Raw genomic sequence first — 20763 nt, forward strand, 5'->3', positions numbered from 1 at the left:
CACAGGACACCTGCCACGCCCGAGAGACAGGGCAGCGTCATGGCCTCGGGGGCGTCAGACTCACACACTCGGTCACATCCTGGCCCTGCCGCTGCTCAGCCGTAGCTCTGCAGGCAGGTTGCCCAGCTCCTCCAGCCATCAGACTCTTTGTCTGCAAGATTAGAATAGTTCTACTTGTACTCATTTTAACATAAGACACGGAATACCCACCTAATAATGACAAAGATGGTGAAGACATTTCACCACCCACGATACAGGGAGCCTCAGGAGGACGTTGCCAGACTGATTCTGCTGTCCAGTGTGTCTGGGCTCTGGCTTCTGAATCTTCCATGCTTTTGGCCTTCCTCTTGGTTGCAAAGTGGCTGCCATAGCTCCAATAATCACAGCATCATGTGACAGCACCCCAAGGAGGAAGGAAGAGATGGATGAAAAAAAGAGGGGGCTTGCTTTTCAGGCACTTTTCTCTTAACGGGGAGAAAAGTCTTTTCCAGAAGCTCCATCAGACTTGCTGCTACCTCTCACTGGGCAGACTGGGGCCACGTGCCCAGTACCAAGAGAGGAATAGGATTCCTATCAATGGCTTATCAGTGATGTATTTGGCCAGTGACAGACCCCTGCTTCCATTCCATGAGTTTATTCTGACATCAGTGGGTTGGAATCAGATGAGACTGTATCCTCGTGCAAGGGAGTTTCCTGGACGCCTGGGGAAGACCACCTTAAAAGCAGCCTAGTCTTTGTGTATTTAAACTCCCTTGTTTAACTCCTTTGTGTATTGTATGTCTTCTACTTGGCCACTGAGTGAAAGAATTACAGCTGGAGCCAGGCCCACCCCAAGGCCACAGAGGCTCAGGCTGAGAACCTTCCTGGCCCCTTCTCCCCACAAGGCATGCAGAGCCTCCTGCCTCCAGCTGGCCTCGAACTTCATGTGGCCAGAAGTGCTTACACGTCTTTATCTGGGCTAGTAATCGAAAACTGGAGTATTTTTAATAAATGTGTCATGGGCTGCTATTAAATTCATTTGTCTTATTGCCCACCAGGAAAATAAACTGTTCAATCAACACCATCTAGCAAAACAGAACGTGGTCATAAATATGAGCTCGCCAGGGTGTGAGGTTTGGGTTGTGGCAACCTTCCGTATTTTTGTTTTAAATACTCGAGATACTGAATGCAGACACTGTGAGTGAGTGTGGTGCCAAGCTGCAGCGGCCGGGCATCGTGGTGCCCGGCCAGGGCTGTCCATGTCTGTGTGTGCAAGCACAATATCATGCGCACCCTTCATCCTACAGGATGTTTGGACGGAGCCCACACACAGGCTCTGTCAGGTGTCCATGAGCGAGCTGGGCCCAGCGTGAGGCCCACCTGTGTGCGGGGCTCACCTCCTGCCCGGACCAGCTATTCTCCAGACAACACAGGGTGTGCGTGTGTGTTAGACGACACCGTATTTGTAAGAATCTTAAATGCTTTTATGTGGCGCACATACACGCACTTTCCCACCCTCCTGCTCTCTGTTGCACACGTGTGGTGTGCCTGAGCCTGTGAGGGTCTCCCCCAGTTCCTGCCAGCTCAGAGCTAGCAGACCTGGGCTGGCCCTCTGTGCTCTTCTGGCTCCCTGAGCTTGACGGGATGGGGACGTCCAGGCCTTCCTCACCACGGATGGGGGCAACTTGCATGCACACACATGCACACACACACACATGCGCACTCACACGTACACATGCACGCAGACACGCACACAGATGCGCACTCACACGCACACATGCACACATATGCGCTCTCGCACACATGCACGCACAGACGTGTGCACCACACACGCACACGTGCACTCATGCACACATGCACGCAGACACATGCACTCACATGCACACATAAGCGCTCTCACACGCACACATGCACGCAGACACATGCACACATGCACACATATGCGCTCTCACATGCACACATGCACGCAGACACATGCACTCACATGCACACATGTGCACTCTCACGCACACATGCACAGAGGGGCACATGCACGAGCCTGGGGCTCGCAAGCATGCAGAGCAGGGGAAGGGAGGCAAGGAGGGCCTGGGTGGCCCCCAGACCACGGGCCCCCACAGTGTCCCTTCTCTTGGCCCCCAGCCACACTCCTGCCACGGCGACGAGTACCATACGGAGAGCAGCCGGGGCTCTGACCTCTCGGACATCATGGAGGAGGACGAGGAGGAGCTCTACTCTGAGATGCAGCTGGAGGACGGGGGCAGGAGGAGACCCAGCGGCACATCCCACAACGCCCTCAAGGTCAGTGGCCCAGGGTCACCGGCTCCTGCCACGTGGCCTGGAGCTCCCCTTCCCTGTCCCTCTGCCGGGGCTGCTGGCGGCTCCGGACGGCCTCGCCCTGCTGGGGGGAGCCCGTGGGTTTGGCTCGGCTTCTTCCTCACTGTTGAGTTTGTGTGTTCGGAAACTCCTCCCACCTCCTGTCCTGCACTTGGCCCAAAAGTCCAGGAGGCGGGGTTCGGGAGAGCCTGTTTGGCACCCTCGGGCTGCCCAGCTCAGTGCCAGGAATTGAGTGAAGACCCAGAACAGGGAAGCCCCCCCCGACGGGCCATAAGTGCTGATCGCGGAGCCGGCAGCTGGAGAGTCGGCCTCGAGCTGCACTAGGGGCTGGGGAGGAGCGGGCTGGTAGGGATTCTGCATTTACATGCAAGGAAGAAGCTGGGGCGATCAGTGCTCCAGGGGACATGGAAGCCAGAGGGGGGTGGGGTGTCAGGGGCAACATGGGGTCCACACACAGGCCCCTTCGCAGACACCTCCCCCAGAGCCCCACATCCTCTGCCCCCACCTCTGGTGTGGCCGCCGGTGAGGGGCTTCATGGGGAACCTGAGCCTGAGGCCTCCGAAGAGCCAAGTAGGAGGCTCTCCCTCATGTGCGTGCCCGCACGCTCCCTGCCTCCTCGGGCCTTCGCTCCCACAGTGGGCCCTGAGCCTGAGCAGTGTGGCCGCCATCCTCCAGCCGTTCCCAGCCCCCACGGGGGAGACACACAAAGCGCTGGATGGCTGCTAGGACCCTTGTGGGCTTTGCCAATGAAAAAGGCCACAAAGAGGAAAATTCTACGGGGGGATAAAGCACCCCACCGTGGAATCTCTCTGGGACATGGGCATGCATTGTGATGGTAGATAGAAGGCAACATCCAGCCCCGGCTGCCAGCTCACTGCCGCCTTGCACAGACAAGACTCCGATGTTCTCCCAGCAGGGGGCCCTGGTAGGGCCTCGGAGATACTCTGTCACCAGGGCACACGCTGGGGTCCTGGGCAGGTTCTGCATAGTGTCAGCGCCTGCCGCTCCTGGGGGCTCCTCCCGAGCCTGCTGCCAGCTCCCAAGGCCTCACTGGTCTGCGGGACTCCCAGTAACCTTCCTTGAGGGAGGCAGAGCCCAGGCCTTGCCCGGTCCCATCTGATGCCCCCCGACTCCCCGTGTTTGCCTGCAGGTGCTCACGGGTGGGCTGGGCAAAGCCTGGATCTGTTTTTCCGTGACGCTTCTCTTTCTGATGGAGAAAGCTCCTAGGGTGGCACTTCCTGCAGATAGTTTAGCAAAGAAGCAGAAGTTTGCCTTCTCTCCCTGGGAGGAGGTCTGGAGAGCAGCAAGTTGGGTATAAAAGCCCACAGCCTGGTGCTGCCCCCGCCAGCCAGGGGGGCCTCTTGGGGGAGCCCCTGGGAGAGCCCCTGGGAGCTGACAGTGGGCGGAGAGGCTTACTTTGCTTTGCCCACAGTGCTGTCCCATCTGTTTTTTTAAATCAGGAGATTTTATAGGCTGGCCTAGACTTCTGAGTTCTTTAGAAAGTCCGACAGTTTGGGGATCTGGCATCACGACAGTTCCCTACAACTGAGCCAGCTTCCCCCAGACCAGCCCTGCCCCAGGAGCCACCAGATTAGACCCCTTCTTCACGCTCACAAACACGCAGGTGTCAGGTTAGCAAAGGGGAGGGGTTGGGTCAGAGGCCAGGGCACTGGCCCAGGCCCTCACCACCCACACTGAGCTCCTGGGCCCTCTGGAGTAAACGCACCAGGGTCCCCAGCTTGCAGAGCCCCATGCGGGGCCCAGGGAGGAAGGGCCTTGTCTGGAGAGGCAGTCCGGGGGCGCTCGCCGCTCAGCTGGCGTGGAGGATGCCCCAGCAGAGAGAACCTGTGCGCAGCGACTTCGGGTGGGGACACAGTGGCTAGGCACCTCCAGCCTGGGGCAGCCCCGGGAGGGCGCTGTGCCAGGCGGGCCCAGGATGGCGGGACGCAGCTCCCCACGCACTCCGGGCTGGGATCCAGAGAGCCAGGCCGACCAGGTCCTCTGCAGATACGGACGGAGCTCGGCTGTGCACAGCGCACAGCCCGGAGCCGGAAGGCGCCCAAGCGCCAAGGCCGGGCTGTCTCAGGCACGCGAGTTCAGTCCAGAGCAAAGCGCTGCTGGAGGTGGGGAGGGTGGCCGGCAGTGGTGGGCGGGGCCTCCGTGGGGTCCGCCTCCGCCGCACAGACCCCCGCCCCTCCCCTCCCGCTGCTCTCTGAGCTCCGTGGCAGGCCTCCCAGGGCCACGCCCCCTGGCTGCCCGCTGTCCCCAGCCACGCCCCGCGGCCCGCCTCCCCTGCGCTGGGTGTGCCGCCTGCTCCAGGCTAGGACCCTGGCCCGGCGCGCCTCCCCCCCTGCCCCGCACCACGCACCATCCGTTAACCTTGTGTTCTCATTTCAGAGCCCGGCCAGAGCATGCCTTTCGCCCCCACGAGTACACGCATGCTTGCTGCCCCTCATGGCCTCTGAGACTAATTCTGTCTATTTTCTTTCCTCCCCCCATGTCACTTTGGTCACACCCCCTGTTAACACACCACCCCCTTAAGGAGTGCTCTCAGAGTAGCAGCACCGAGGGGGCCTTCCTGGAGCGGCCTGAGCACCCCCACCAGACCCCGCATAGTTCGAGGCTGTTCAGTATCCCCGAAGTAGCCGAGGAGGGAGAGCACCTCGAGCTCTTGCACAAACAGGGCTTAGGGTACTCGGCCAGGGTCCGGGCCCACGATGGGGACCAGGCCTTGCAGGCCTCCTGGCTCCCAGCCGAGCCCCGGGGCCCGGCTGTCGGCCCCGGTGCGGAAGACTTCGCTCTGCAGGACAGAGGCTGTCGGTCCAGCCGTGCGGCCAGCAGGAGCCCGGACAGTGGCCTGGACTGTGGGAGTGAGGAGGAGCTGTGTTTCAGCTTCAGGAGCACGGCCAGGTGCAGCCTGGGCCCTGGGCACTGTCCCTGTAGGAGAAGCCTGAGGCCGCTGCTGGCCCGGCGGCGGACGCTGACCCGGCAGAGCAGCATCGAGGAGGACTTTGGGGAGCAAGTGGACCCCAGCGACGTCCTCAGGAGCCATGACGCCCACCCGAGCCCAGAGAGATCCGCCCCCGGGAAGTATGACTGGGAGGAGCCCCCGGGGCACCAAGGCCCGCGGGATGTCTGGAAGAAAAGCATAAACATGCCCAACAGTAGGGCCACTGCCCTAGAGGCACCTCCCCGGGTGGCAGAAGGCCCTGTGGTGTGTGCAGTCAACTTCTCACATCTGCTTGCCAAACCAATCCATTTTCATTCTTTGCCCTGATTTTTTTTTCTGTTGGTGTCCATCCCTGGGGAGCCTCTCTGCTGGCTGTCTTTCACTTCCATGCATTTTGGTTTAAGTCCCATTGCTTCCCGACCTTTGACCATGCTGACGACCCCTTTACTTTGCTTTAGAATACTGACCCCCACCCCACAGAATCAGCGACGATTATGGCTGCTTTAATTAAAGGACAACTGAATCTAAATTTTAATTAAGGGTTAGCTGAACTATGATGATCCAAAAGTTTGGCAACACGTATCTTTTCAAAACAAACCCCCGGGGACCTGTTACGACCACCACCCGCACCGTCAAGGGTGTTTCCTGACTATGGCTATGGGTTTGGGTTTTGCTGGTGTGTTTGGTCTTCATTCGTAACTGGAAAAAAACAAGGAGGAGCAATTATTGAAGACATCCATTTTTATATATTGTTTCCAAAGTAGTTTTTTCTTTTCCTTCCCCTTTCTTTCCAGGGGGCAGTTTTCAGAATGAATTTTCCACCATCAGCTCTAGATGCATCCCCCTGCCTTGTGTTCCAGGCTTGTTAGTAGTTTGTCCAGAGTAGGGTTTCATTCGGCTTCATTCATCTCTATATTGTGTCCCCTTTCCAGAACATTTGCTCCCACCATGCTGAACTTTTCCATGAAAGCATAGGTGAGCCGCTGGGGGCACCAGGCCTTGGTTCTGAGCCCGCGCAGTTGTGGTCTGTCCACACGAGGGCACCGACCTGGCCCCCACTGAGTCACCTGCCACCTGCGGCCCACACCCTGTCCCCCACCTGTAACAAGCCATCTAATCACCGGGACTCTCTGACCACCGTTCATTCCCTGTGCCCCTGAGAACTTTCCGACTCCAACTACTTACCAGTGAGCTGGAGGTGTTGCTGTGATTCTCTTGTATGATTCTGACTGTTAGTGCAAATTAGAAGCAAACCCGTCCATAAAGGAAATCCTTCCGAGTCAGCCCTGAAAATTGGTGTCTTCGGATTAGGGCCAAGATGTTGCCGTGAGTTTCAAAGCTGGTAATGCACAGAAACTTCTGTCTTTGAGTTTCTGGTAACCGCACACACAACTGTGCCCAGGCGGGATTTTGGAAGTGCAGACCACCCCCCGCCACGTCTGTGAGGGCTGCAGGAGGGCAGGCTGTCCTGAGACTAGCTGAGGGTCCTCTGTGCTCAGAGGTGCTGGAGCTGTGACGAGCTGGGTTTGAGCCATTCACTCTGGTTCCAAGAATTTGGCTTTGGCAGCAGGAGCTGCAGAGAACAGTGCCTCCCAAGGAGACCCTTCTTGCCCCCACTCCCCTCTGTGTGTCGAAAAACAACTCTGGTGTGGAAGGCAGGGTGGCTGGGGTGAGCAGCCTTTTTCTCTTCCAGGTTATTCAGCTAACCTTTCAGTTAAAAGCTAAGTTTAGTTGCCTTTAGAGCTTCTGCTTCTAAGTTGAATTGATTTGGCTAACTTAATTCTCTTGTTTCCCAAGGCTGGCGAGACTTATGACTGTGTTGTTGTGTCTTCAGATTTTAGGAAACCCGGTGTCTGCAGGACGGGCTGACAGGGTGGATCACGTGGGCCGAAGGTTCTCCCATGGCAGTGCTGGTCCTCAGCGGTCCCGGCCAATGATGGTCCCGTCCATCGGTTAGTGGGCCTGGCTGACACCTTTCTCTCTCTTCCGACCCCAAAGCACATGGCTGCTCAATCCTTGATCTGAATGTGTTTACAAACTTATTAGGAGTAGCATTTTCAACCACGTACAGAAAACTCTCCATTACTTATGGCAAAAAGAAGGCAGAAAGAGGCATAAGAGAAATGAACTCTATTTGTAAGTATTCTCAAATATCATATTGGCTTTTTATGTCAATCTTCTCCCTACCGATTTTTTTCTTTCCTGGAGAGGCCTGGAGAGAGTGCAGGGTGCTGCTTCTCCACATCCCGGCTTGTGCTCTCATGAGATGCTCGTGGTCAAAGAAGCAGGAATGGCAGCCAAACTGCAAACACCTACGTAAGCCTGAGTAACGGAGAGTTCTCTGCATGCATCAAGTGCTTTGGCAGCGGGGCTCAGTGTGACGGGAAACCCCACGAGGCCTGATGTGGCCTCTGGAGCGTGGGCTGCCCTCCTCCCTGGGCTCACCTCCTTGCTCATGAGCCCTCCTCTGGCATTCTGTGCCCATTCCCTTCATTCCTTTTTGGGATTGAGCCAGTCTTGCTGAAAGCTATCATTTCAGTCCCTGTGACTGACCTGGTGGGGAAGGGGGTGGTGGTTGAAGGTTTGCTCATTCCACTGGAATGAATCGTGGCAAAAACAATTCCAAAAGGTATTCACACAAGATAATGGAACTTGGTAATCAGCCCAAACAAACGGGCCTTTTGTGAAAAGGCACGCACGCGTGAAAACAAGGCAGGCAGAGCTGGGAAGGGGGCAGGTGTACAACAGACTGACCCGGGGCTCCGGGGAGGCAGCTTAGGGCCTCCGGACACCTGCTGCACTCGTCACAGCCACACAGCCTAGGTTTAGGAGACAGTCGCCTCCGTTCACGTCAACTAACAGGACAGACAGACGGGATGACGCAAAACAGACCCTCTAAACTACTGTCCTTCTTCCAGACTTTTCTTCTCTTTAGAGTCCAGACAATGGAGAAAAAAATTTCCTCTTCTACCTTTACAGTTTTAGGATGTTTTTATTGATCAGTAAAAATGTCATAGAATACTCAAGATCCTTAAAAAAAGAGTCTTCAGTTCACTGAAAAATGACAAAGTACACAGAGTCCCACTGGTGAACGCTGGTCTCCCGTTACGGATCCCCTGGCAGGTTACATCATGCAGAGCCCGGGTAGTTTCGGGGGCTCTAAACCTGGTGCCACATTCACATGATCCGTGTGTCACTCCCGAGCCTGAGGGGTGCTCCTGGCATAGAAGGTGCAGGGCTTGGGGGGACTGGCTGTCTTTAGAAACGAGGTGGGGCGGGGCTGGTGTGCGGCCCAGACTCAGGTCTTCTCTGTTGTGGAAGCGGGTTTCTGAATCTCCTTTGGACTGTTGCTGTCATGCGTGAAGCCCACAGCCTGGCTCATGGCGTGAACTGCAGTGCACGTGGTTGAAGCGTTAGCCGCGAGGGCACTGGGGCTCTGCAGAGGCTCCATCCCCGGTCTCCTGGGACTCAGAGGGACCAGCTATGGGAGGGGCTGCAAATGGCCTGGTGGGCGCAGAGGCAAAGGGGAAACACGGGCACCTCCAGGTCTCGCCAGCTGACCCCAACCTCGGGGAGCCTCTGACAGGCCTTTGATTGGGTGTGTCTTACCATAAAGAAATCAAAAGGCTGCACGTGTGTTTTCATCTTAGTAAAACACTAGTTAAATTAGCAAAAAGAGAGTAATGCTAATGTTTTAACAACAACAAAAAAAAAGCCTCTTAATGCAACTCAAAAAAGTGCTAAATAATCCATAATGGATTTGGTTTAATTGTACCTGACTTCTTATGTAGCAGTGCAAGAAAGCACAAAAAAGCATGATTAATATCAAATGCTTTGATTCCTACACACACACAGAAGCACCTATTAGCGTTTCAAAGGACAAAAGTGGAATGTGCTCAGCAGCAGCCAGTGACCCCTGGGAACGGTCAGTGACGTGCAAACAGACTCTTCCCCTCGTCCCAATTTACTTCCATTTTTCTTGTGCAAATATCAGTGATTGTTTTAGGAATCTGCTCCACAACAAAAGCATTCATTTTCTTTTCCAGAGGAACTTAACTCTGTAGACCGTATACTCCCTAAATATATTTTTAATTATTATTATTATTATTTGAGAGAGAGAGAGCATGAGCAGGGGAGGGACAGAGGGAGAGAGAATCTGAAGCAGGCTCCATGCCCGGTGCAGAGCCCAACGTGGGGCTTGATCTCACGACCCTGAGATCACGACCGGAGCCAAAATCAAGAGTCAGATATTAACCGACTGAACCATTCAGGCACCCCCCCGAATAGATTTTTAAGAAGCAATGCATTCACAATTGAATAAAAATACTGTACCTTTTCATATTCTCTAGGTGTCCTAAACTAAGAAAACAGTGACTTAAAAAGATTTAAAAAGAGGAAAAGTATGTTGGTCTGGATGTAGTAAATTCTCGACCTTACAATCAGTGAGGCAGGCCTCCTGACACTGATCCATGACTCGCAGGAGGATGGAGTTGGGTGCGGTTTCTCGCTGGATCATGGCTGGTCTTTGCTCCACGTGAGGTGCCCCACTCGAGGAGATCCCATTCTGACCAGGGGACTGTGACCTCCCCGGAGGTCCCTTTGACTCAGGTCATGATCTCAGGGTTCTGATATGGAGTCCAGGATCGGGCTCCCTGCTCAGCGGGGAGCCTGTCTCTCCCTCTGCCCCTCCCCCTGCTTGTGCTCGCTCGCTCTCTCTCTCTCTCTCAGTCTGACAAATAAATACGTGAAGAATTCATTTGTCACCACTTAAGTATTTAGAGCTAAGTGAGCAGCTCGGTGAAGTACCCCAAACTTTGACTCACATGCAAATGCTTTTCGGTGACCGGGTGGGGGTGGGGCCCGTCCCACCGGCTCTGCTCCGCAGCGGATGGCCTGTCCCACACTCGAGTTCCATGACAGCTGCTGGCTTTTCAAACCCATCTGTGTCGATCTGCATATTGACCACAAATTTATTTTAAAGACAGAAGTTACCGTGCCTCCACCATCCCATCTTCTAAACCACACTTCCTACAATAGCACACGTCTCTAAGTCCGGGAATCACCCAGCCCTCTGCCTTTGTCCCCACATGCTCCCAGACGAGTACAGTGAGCGCGACCGCCTTTCTCCAGACTTCTACGAAGAGTCAGAGACCGACCCAGGTGCCGAAGAGCTCCCAGCCCGGATCTTTGTGGCGCTTTTTGACTATGACCCCCTCACCATGTCCCCGAATCCAGATGCTGCCGAAGAAGAGCTTCCTTTTAAGGAAGGACAGATCATCAAGGTGGGGGCCGGGCTGGGGGCTGCCGGGCAGGTGGGGCACCCAGGGTAGGGGGCTGCTGTCACCGTACTGTAGGTCCTTAGCTTGTCCCAAGGGCAGGCTCGTTCTGTTGCTTTATATATTCAGCCTTCGGACCAGCAGAGAAGAGGGACCTTGTGAGTCTGAAGTAGGAACCTGAGAGAGAGCCTGGCCCTCCGTCTCTCGGAGGAAGCCCTTTGCTATGGACGGCGACACCGCTAGGAGGAGTCTCAAAGTCCCCTCTGTTGGGTGGGATCTCGTCACACACACCCAGCAAAGTGAAGCCAGAGCCCTGATGGGGAGACCAGCGGGTTGTCCAGACCCCGGGGCAGAAGCTGGTTCTCAGGTGTGGCTGCGTGGGTGGAGGGGCAGATGTGCACGTCTGCAGGGCGCGTGTTGGTGACCATGGGGCTCTTCCCACACATTGTGATGACACGCGGCTCCGCGCCGGCAGAGCTGATGCGCTTGCGACCCGGCAATCATACTGGCCCTTCGCACCGGCTGCAGGTCTATGGCGACAAAGACGCAGACGGCTTCTACCGTGGGGAGACCTGTGCCCGGCTCGGCCTGATTCCTTGTAACATGGTCTCAGAAATCCAGGCGGACGATGAGGAAATGATGGACCAGCTTTTGAGACAAGGCTTCCTTCCTCTGAACACGCCCGTGGAGAAAATAGGTAAGAGCCTCCCCCGGCTTACCCCTGCACCTGCTGGTGGGGCCGCTTCTGCTTCCCCTGGCGCCCCGCGCCAGCCAGGAGCAGGAGGTGGTGTGGACAGGGTCCGGTCTGGGCCATTCCGGATGGAAAATGAACCCACTCTACAATGGTCCTGTGTGCTTTGGGGACATTTGTGTACCTAAATATTTACAAAAACATAGATGATTTTCTAATGGAAGATGAAGTGCAGCCTTGCTTACTAAAAGTCTGTCCCATCTAGAAAATAGACTAGTTGCTTTCTGGTTGTTTTTGCATGTTGTGTCCCCCTAAAATGTGTAAGTTTATCATGTGACCCCCACGGTGCTGGTGTCAGGAAGCCACGCCTCTGGGAGGGGCTGACGTCATGACTGCAGAACTCTCAGAGGGGCGTCAGTACCCTCACCCAGGAGGCCCCACAGGCGTCCCTCGCCTCCTCTACCCCACGAGGACACGGGAGAAGACCCGTCTGTGGACCAGGACGCAGGTCCTCCCTGCGATCCGACCCTGCGGCACCTCGGTCTCAGACTTCCGGCCCCCAGAGCCGTGAGGAGCCGGTGCGCACGGACCGGGGACGCCGGGGGTGGGCTGTGAGCCTCCGCCCGTGCCCAGTACGGGTCAGAGGTGATGAGGTCGTGCCATGCTTTCCATCCAGGTGGGTGTTGCTCATCCAAAAGGCAGAAAAGATTTTCACGCTTTAATGTGGACGGATGACAGACTCCTCCATTTCTCTTGACCCAATTTGCAAGCACCAGTGAGTACACGGCAAAACTACTTTCAGTGAATTTAAACATTACATTTATGATCTCTAATTGTGCCCACATGCAGGGAAAATCTACTCATTACAAAGGCCTTTGCTTTCTCTAAATGGCTGCAGAGAGAAAGATCCGTTTTATGTCATTTGTGTTTTAGGTTTTAATAGTTCAAAACATTAAGTTAACTTAATTCTAAATCAGATTTCAGAGACAAAATTCAGTGGCTCAAAGAACATGCATAATTTTAAGGATAATCACAAAATCAAATACACTGTTTCAACCTCTTTGGTATGAATGAACTTACAGTCAAGTTGAAACCCACATCTGTTAGTTGAAGCTTCTGTGAATACACCGCCCAAGTCAAGTCCGCGAGCCGAAGCTCCCTGAGCCCCGTATACCCCCAACTCCTTTCCCAAGGCCACCGTGATGGGGTCAGGGCGGGAGCGGGCTCTACGCACCACACACCCAGCAAACCTGCAAGCGCTCCGCTAGAAAACAGTGGCTTGATTCATGTTACCAATTAGATTACATGTCTGTTTGCTTTATTCTTTTTTTCTAAACGTGACTTTTGAAGGAACCAGACTGAGCTACCACAGGCCCTTCTAGTGCTACAAAGTAGGACTGTCACTGCAGGCTGAGCACGTGCCTCCTGCGCCGGGGCAGGACCAGGTGTCCACCTCGCGGCCCTTTTCTGACACCACGTGCGGTGAGACAGGAGGAAACGGGATGCAGACCGGAACAGAAGACTAACTTTTTTCTAGTCACAGATGACATGAAAATCTACTTAGAAGATCTCAAAGGATCTAGAACAGAAGTTCCTAGAACTAACGAGTGAGCTTAGCAAAAGCAATTGTTTTTCCAATGTTAACCGTGAAAAATTTGAACTTGACATTTAAAAAGTAATACTTACAATGATGTGACAAAGACATGAGAAAGGAGGGGTTGAATGCACGCACGCTGTGTGTGGGGGAGACCACCAATGGCGAGGAAGGAAATCCAAGGATCCCCAAGTAAATAGACGTCGTGTTCCCGGACTTCAGGCAATGAAGACATCCAACATCCCCAAACTGACCTGCAGATGGATGCACCCCCTGGCCCACGTCCGTGCGCATGGGACTCACCCCTCCCCCAGTCCACATCTGTGTGCATGGGACGCACCCCTGGTCCACGTCAGTGTGCATGGGACTCACCCCTCCCCCTGTCCACATATGTGTGCATGGGACGCACCCCCAGTCCACGTCAGTGTGCATGGGACTCACCCCTCCCCCTGTCCACATATGTGTGCATGGGACGCACCCCTGGTCCACGTCCGTGCGCGTGGGACGCACCCCCCCCCGCCCACATCTGTGCACATGGGACGCACCCGCCTGATCCAAGTCTCTGCAGGGATCTGTGTAGATTCGATGTGCTAAATCAAACATGTACGAAAAGGCAAAGGGATTACAGTTGCTTGAATGATTTTTTAAAAGCGCAGTGGAAGACTCGTGCAAGCGGGTTTTACGGCTGGCACACAGGGGAGCGATGGAGACCAGGTGGTGTGGGAGGCTGCAGAGGCACCGGGATCCGTGCAACAGGGCGAATCCAGGAATGGACAAACGCTTGCAGCGTCCACAGAGTTTCAACCCAGGGAGGGGGGCAGTTCAATGGGGAAAGGATGGTCTTTCCGTAATGGGTGCTGGAATTGGGCAAAGAAAAATGTAGCTCGGGCCACACTCCTGCCAAACTCAAAAAATGAACTTAAAAATTGAACATGGTCTTAAGTATAAAAACAGACCGTGAAACTTCTAGGAGAACTTCATGGTGAGGAAGCCACGATTTCTTTGACATCACACTAAAACCATGACACAGAAAAGGAAGGAACTGATGTCAGACTTCACTAAAATTGAGAAACACAGCATGAAAAGAAAGAAGAGCGAGGCCCCAGGCTGCAGCAAGTATCTGCAAGTGACCCGGCCAAACAGGGAACCGTACTGAGAACACACTGCGCTCAACAACTCAATAACAGGAAAGCAAACCACCAGCACCACCGTGGGCAAAAGACCCAAGAGATCCTTTGCCACAGAGGATTCGTGGATGGCAAACGAGCAGGTGGAGGGATGCATAACGGGACCCGTGGAGTGCCGATTAGAGCGCGATGAGAAGCCAGGATGCCCCTGCCGGGTCGGACGTGGGACCGGAGCTGCGTCCGCTGGAGGCGAACCCGTGTGGCACGACTGCTGTGCCCAACAGGCGGCGGGTCCGTCTCCAGTTGGACACATGGTGACGGCCGGCCACCCCTTCCTGGGGTCCTCGCCTGGGGGAATGGAGCTTCTGTGCGCTCACACAGCTGCTCGGGCGCTCACGGCGGCTGCACTGCACGTCACTGATCCCCTGGACAGTGGACCAAGTCACTGATGCTTCAGACAGGGGGATGCTCCTCACCAATAAAAGTAGCACCGTGGACACACGCAGTCACATGGAGGGAGCTCAGGGGCATTGTCCCGGTGAATGAAGCCAGTTTCTAAACCCTGCATGACTCCATTTATAGGATATTCCAGAAAAGGTGAAAGTATGGGGACAGAAAACAGACCAGGGGTTACCTGGGCTGGAGGTGACCACAAAGACATGGGCGGGAGTTTGGGGGCTGAGGGAACTGTCCTCTATTTTGATGACTGCGGGGCTGACGTGACCACGTGAGCTTGCCAACATGGTGGGAAGCGGACGCTGGACAGAGTGCATCTCTGGGCTCTTCTTAACACCTGCAGGGATTCATTCTTGCACCTCCCCTGGAAAATTAACAACACTCAGAAGGACTGGATGTACCCCTGCAGGAAGTCTGTGCTCTGTTTCAAGGAAACACACATGCACAGGCCCTGCAAAGGTGCCCTCGCGCTTTCTAAATTACAGCAGCGACGCTGGAGCAGGACCCAAGCGTGGCCGATGTCTGGAACTTCGCACACAGCCAGCCCTGCACCTGCGGGACGCCCCGGAAGGGCACAGGACCGACGTCAGTTGCTTTCTAAACACATGCCTTCAATGGTTTTCCTTTGTATGAATCCCAAAAACCAGTTCTAGGCACCGAGCAGCTGTGTTTGGAAGAAAAGCACCAACGCCAGGTCCTCTGGGAGAAACGCGCCGTCCTGTGCTGCCCAGAGCCCTTTGGAGCTATGATTCCGGAGGATCCCCTGCTTCATCTGAGCCTCCCAGTTGGACGGACACATCGGGGAAGGGAAGCGTCCTCGCTGCTGTAAGGGGGGTACTGGGCCAGAGCAAACATACGAGAACATGCAGCTCAGGGCGACCGGCCCCACAGCTGGAGGCTTCGCTGGTGCTTGCACCCCGAGCACGAGGCCCTGGAGACAGCGGTCGTCGGGTCCTGCTGGCCACGTGTGCCCTGCTGCCCTGGGGACGAGGGAGAGGGGGCGCCACTCCTTTCGGAATAACCACATGATGGCTTTCTTTTCCTCCTTGTGATGTAAACAGAGAGAAGCAGAAGAAGCAGCAGGCATCCGGGGGCGACGCGGAGGGTGGTGGCCCTGTACGATTATGACCCGCGAGAAAGCTCACCTAACATCGACGTGGAGGTATGCGCCCGGCGTCGTTCCGCTGCGGCTCACGGCCGGTGCCTGGGCCTCTCCCTGCACGGACGCCTGGGGGCCATGGGATCTGGAAGGGTCGGTACATGCAGTAAATGGTGTGAGGGCGCTGGGCGGGAGGAGACAGGGAAGGCGCGCAGCCGCTGACAAGCCCCGTCGCCGTGGCTTGGGGTCCCCGTACGGGACGCTACGGGGGGAGCAGTCTGCGATCTTCTGCCTCAGGTGACAGCCCCATAGGGTCGCCTGGAAGACGGAAATAACAGCCCCAAGCGAAAGCAGAACTGTAAGGTCCCCCCCGCCCCCCCCGCCACATGCAGAAGCTGAGGAGGAGGCCCCGTGTCTTCCACACACGTGGCCTGGGCCGGCGTGGCCCTTGACGCCCTGGGAGGCAGGAAGGGAGTCACCTCCAGAGCTGAGAGGCTCGGTTTTCAGCCCATGGACCTGCTTTCTCAGATGACAGCTGTGTCCAAATCTGTCACCCACGGTTTTCCTTGTGCCCCACGTGCTCCCAGCTCATGGTTCAGATTCAGAGTGCGCACTCTGCAAGCATTTCTGCATGGACCCGATTCATAGGGGACGCCTGGCGGCCTGAGAGGTCAGCTTCCTTCCCTCATCTTCACATTCAGAGATTAACCCACATGTTATTTTGTCTTGGGTTTGCACCCTCCACTAGAGTCCATGTGCCCGTCTCAAGGCTGGTGCCTGGCACGGCACAGACACTTGGTAGAGAATGAATAATTGAGTAAAGGTTTTTTGCACTCAGTGAAAAGGTAGTTATCTAACGGTCCTTACACTACAGAGGATTTTTCCCTGAAGTTCTGGGTTTTTCAAGTTAACTCTTTGACCGGTTCTATTTTATTTTTTTAAAAGATTTTATTTATTTATTTATTTGAGAGTGAGATCGAGCCCACAAGCAGGGGGAGCTGCAGAGGGAGAGGGAGAAGCAGGCTCCCCGCGGAGCAGGGAGCCCGACGTGGGGCTCGATCCCAGGACCCCGGGATCATGACCTGAGCCGAAGGCAGACGCTTCACACTGAGCTCCGGCGGGAACAGCGCGTGGGGCGCTTTGCGGGGAGGCGGGCTGCAGCCTGAGCTGTTCGTCCTCCCTGAGTCCCTGAGGCGCCATGCACGGAGGCACTCGTCGGCTCCTACCCCTCCCTCCCTGTTTGAGAGAGCAGGTCAACGCCAGAATGATGAGAAGAAAGAAATCATTAGAGCAACCAGGAAGAACTTTCTAAGGAAAACCGACTACTCCGTGTCGAAGGTATTACTAACTTGACGTTCTGTCTCCACAGGCAGAGCTGACGTTCTGCACCGGAGACATCATTACTGTTTTCGGTGAGATCGATGAAGATGGATTTTATTATGTAAGTTTTTGAAAGATCAAAAAAGCACCATTTCATTGATTTTGCACGTCTATTTCCGCTTGCGTGTTCTTGCCCCGACAATTATGTGTAAGCTTCCTATGACTTTCGGAAAGGTCCCTGTCACTGAGGCTCGTCTGATACAGAGAGAGGGGCTGTGAGCGTCTCCATCCCTCCTGCTCTGAGGGGGGCACTTCCGTGTCTGTAAGCTGCAAACAAAGGACATGTATTCCCATTCTTCGATCTAAAATTGTCTTCCATCCAAACAGGTACCAGTTTAACTCTCTGGTTATTTGCAAGGTATAGGTTTTTATACGGGAGAAGGAAGGAATACAAATAGGCAAAGTTACTAGTTAATCCACCCCAACAGGGTGTAGAACTCCTCCCTGACCTTCCTTGGAGCTGATGGCCATTGGCAGCGGGGACCAGGCTCTGGGCAAGGGCTCCCGGCTCAGTGGCCCCGGGGGCAGCCTCCGTCCTTTACCCTCCCGACATTTCCTGAGGCAAAGAGAGAATGCCGGTGGGCTTCGCGTCGTGCTCCTGCCCTGGTGGCCCTCCCACGAGTGCCGCCCCCCCGGGCCCGAGCCCACAGGGCTGTGAAGGACACAGCTGGCAGGCCTGCGGGGTGCACGCCCCGGGGGGGCTGGGGGACAGGGCTGCCATCTCGCGCAGGGATCCTACCTCCCCCATCACCCCCCCTTTCTTTAATCAGAACAGCCGGGAATCCGTCAGGTCCTGCTAAGGCAGGTTTCTCTGAGTCAGACGAGTTCACGGCCTCAGGCACGTGGGGACCCAGGTTCGTGATCACTGCCGATCGGTGTCAGTGAGGCTGCTCACACTCTGCCCCCCGTCTCTTTCCAGAAAAGACTGTAAAGGGTCTGTGAGTGGGCAGATGCCAGGCTTTCTGTCCTGTCGAGGGTTGGAGAGGGGGCGGGTGAGGGAGGTGGGAGCCCCCGAGGCCAGGGCGCGGGCTGCAGGCCGGTGCAGGTGGCAGAGGGGGCGGACGGAAGCCGGCGTCAGTAGCTCCCAGAGCGCGGGTCGTTCGTTGGGGTGAGAGTGTCGTCCAGGAAGACGCCCACATTCTGCCTCAGGTGGTGGGTGCCCTTGGGAACAGGGGCATGAGAACACAGTTGAGAGAAAGATGTGCTTTGGAAAGTGCTGAGCTTGAGGGTGTGAACAGGACATCTGAGCCTCTCCGTGAAGCAGAGGGATCCGTGCCGCTGATCCTGGAAGATGCTAGTGGCCACGTCTGATGCAGCCGCGTGCGGTGGAGGGGGCAACGTGAGGCGGTCCCGTGCGCTTCTGACGTGGCGTTCGCAGGACCGCGCGAGAAGCCCGGCAGATTGAGGGGAAGAGGCAGGTCTGTCCCCCGAGCTCCTCGGTGAGCCCGGACTGGGGGCCCGTCTGCACGTCCGCGGGCGCGGGACTGTCCGGGTGTGCGTGCCCACGGGCATGTGAGGTTGAGGCCGTGCGTTTCCACAGGACCCGGTCCCCACACCGAGCCACGACTCCACGTGGCGCTCCCTGGAAGGAGCAGGCGTGGCTGGTGCTGGAGGAGGATCTGGCTGACGACTGGGCTCGTAGGCTGCGGAGTGGCTGGTGTAGACGGGATTTGTGACCCTCAATGTGGGAGAAACCCCCGGGGAAATGTGTACAGTAAGCAGCAAAGGTGTCCTTGGGAAAGTCTCTAAGGGACACCGAGAGAGACCTTAGCTCCTGGAGGAGGCCGAGGAAGGAGGCAGGGACGGGGGCTCGGGGGCCGAAGAGAGGGCGGGTGGCCAGATCCGGCGCGTGCGTCTCGGGCTCAGAGGGGATTCTTGCTGGGAAGACACGGGAGGTACCTGGGACCACCTCTTTTTTTATATCAATTTTTATTTTTAATTGTGATAAAATACACATTCTTCATCATCTCTACGTGCACAGTGCGGTGGTGATACATCCGCGTTGTCGTGAGTCGCCGCCGTCCGCCCTCAGGACTCCTCCCCGCTTGCCGCCCTGAAACTCCATCCCCAGCAAACACCAGTCGCCCCTTACCCCGCGCGTCCCCGGCCCCCCGCCTCCTCTCCGTCCCCGTGAATCCACCTGCCCTCCGGGCCTCACACACGGGGACTTTTCTCACGCCTGCCTTACCTCGCTGCGCAGAGCGTCGTAGCACAGCTCACCCTCTCCTTCCTTTTAAGGCCAAAAATGACTCCACGCTGGGTGCACGTGGTTTAGTCACCTGTCCGCCCGTCAGTGGACACCCGGCCCCTGTGAGTAATACAGTGATGAACACGGTGTGCAAACACGTCCCTCGGACCCTGCTTCCAAATCTTTCGGGTTTTGACCCAGGAGTGGAATTGCTGGGTCAAATGGTATCTCTGGGTTTCACTTTTTGAGGAGCCGCTGGATCGTTTTGCCCTCAGCAGCGCCCCCTTCTCACCGCCCCCAGCAGGTGCATGAGGGCTCCAATTCCTCCCTGTTTTCAGCAACATTTTGTCTGTGTTCTTTTTTAATTTTTGTTTGTCTGTGTTCTGTAGTAGCTTTCCTAACAGATGTGAGGTGGTATCTGGTGGTTCTGGTTTACATTTCCCTAAGATGCTCGTGTTAATTCATGTTGAGCGTCTTTCTGTGTACTTGTTGGCCGTCCGTGTGTCTTTTGGGGGGGGGGAGGGGCTGGAGATAGCGATGCAGATCCTCTGCCCGTTGTTTAATCGGGTTCTTGTGTTGAGCTCTCGATGTGTTCTGGACACGACCCCTTCTTAGGTAGTTTGCGAACATTCTCCCATCCATCCCGTAGGTTCGCTCTTCACCCTGGTGGTGGTGTCTTTGGCTGCAGTGTCTAATCAGGGAGTAGGCTGCGCATCTCATGCCGTCGTTTCTTAGACTGGAAAACAGAGCAACAGACTCCCATGTAGTCTGGGGCCAGCCAGTCTGGGACTTGGTTTTGGACACTGGTGGGGCAGGTGGGCATTGGGGGCAGTGGGGAGGAAGTGACATGGTGGCCGTGACCCGCTCAGTCCAGATGTCCTGTGGATGGTGACCTTAACTATGTACCTGCGTAGAGATGTGAGAGAAAATTCTGGAAGGGAACAGACGGACCTGAAGCAGTATCCTCTCTCGGGAGGTGTCAACGGACACTTTCATGTCCCCCATACTGTTTGCATTTTTATGGTGAGAATGTGGTTGTGCACGAGACGGATGCGTAGCTCTGCACCTGGCCTGCACGCTGGACCGCCTGCTGGCCTCGGGAGGGGGTCAGTGTGTCTGGATCGGGGCATCTGCTCAAGTGGTGCCTTTAAAAGCTCCCCAGGGATGCTGCGGTCAGCCGGGGGGTCAATGGCCACTACATGGGGTGGTCCCGAGGACTGGTTCCTGGGAGCTGCCTGAGCCCACTGGCCAGAACACACCTTCCTCAGCTCCACCCCAGACAGGCCAGATGCAGACCTTGGGGATGGGACCCTGCCCCTCGAGTGCATCCCGAGGTCACTGTCCTGATCAGGGTATAGTTTGGAGACACTGGAGTCCCTCTGAGTTCTCCCACCTTCGAACCAGAACAGACCCCGCAGGCAACCCTCCCCAGAGCTCTGCTCCTGTGGTGAAAGCAAGAAGGAGGTTTTGGGAAAATCGAGTAATTTGTTCTGCTGTGTTTTTAGGGGGAACTTAATGGGCAGAAAGGCCTTGTGCCTTCAAACTTCCTGGAAGAAGTGCCTGACGACGTGGAAGTCTATCTCTCTGACGCACCGTGCCACTACCCCCGAGACGCGCCAGTGCGCTCCAAGGCAAAACGGGTAAGCAGACCCCCCCCCCAGCACCTCCGACTCCTGCCCCCTCGGCCAC

General features: G+C 55.9%; 1 protein-coding gene across 12 annotated transcripts in view; it reads left to right on the forward strand.

The window, feature by feature from the left end:
• Positions 1 to 20763, forward strand: part of RIMBP2 (RIMS binding protein 2) — a 79462-nt gene that overhangs the window by 55270 nt on the left and 3429 nt on the right. For 8 of the 12 annotated variants that reach the window (XM_027575833.2, XM_027575825.2, XM_027575828.2 and 5 more), the window contains 8 exons: positions 2119 to 2277; positions 4856 to 5527; positions 7098 to 7215; positions 10361 to 10545; positions 11068 to 11236; positions 15469 to 15569; positions 16876 to 16947; positions 20580 to 20714. In XM_027575833.2, the coding sequence (XP_027431634.2) occupies positions 2119 to 2277; positions 4856 to 5527; positions 7098 to 7215; positions 10361 to 10545; positions 11068 to 11236; positions 15469 to 15569; positions 16876 to 16947; positions 20580 to 20714 (1611 nt within the window). The remainder of the gene's footprint in view (positions 1 to 2118; positions 2278 to 4855; positions 5528 to 7097; positions 7216 to 10360; positions 10546 to 11067; positions 11237 to 15468; positions 15570 to 16875; positions 16948 to 20579; positions 20715 to 20763) is intronic. The other 4 variants (XM_027575834.2, XM_027575837.2, XM_027575836.2 and 1 more) reach the window with 2 other exon arrangements.

Source organism: Zalophus californianus, chromosome 14 (genome assembly GCF_009762305.2).
Source record: "Zalophus californianus isolate mZalCal1 chromosome 14, mZalCal1.pri.v2, whole genome shotgun sequence".
Lineage (NCBI taxonomy): Eukaryota > Metazoa > Chordata > Mammalia > Carnivora > Otariidae > Zalophus > Zalophus californianus.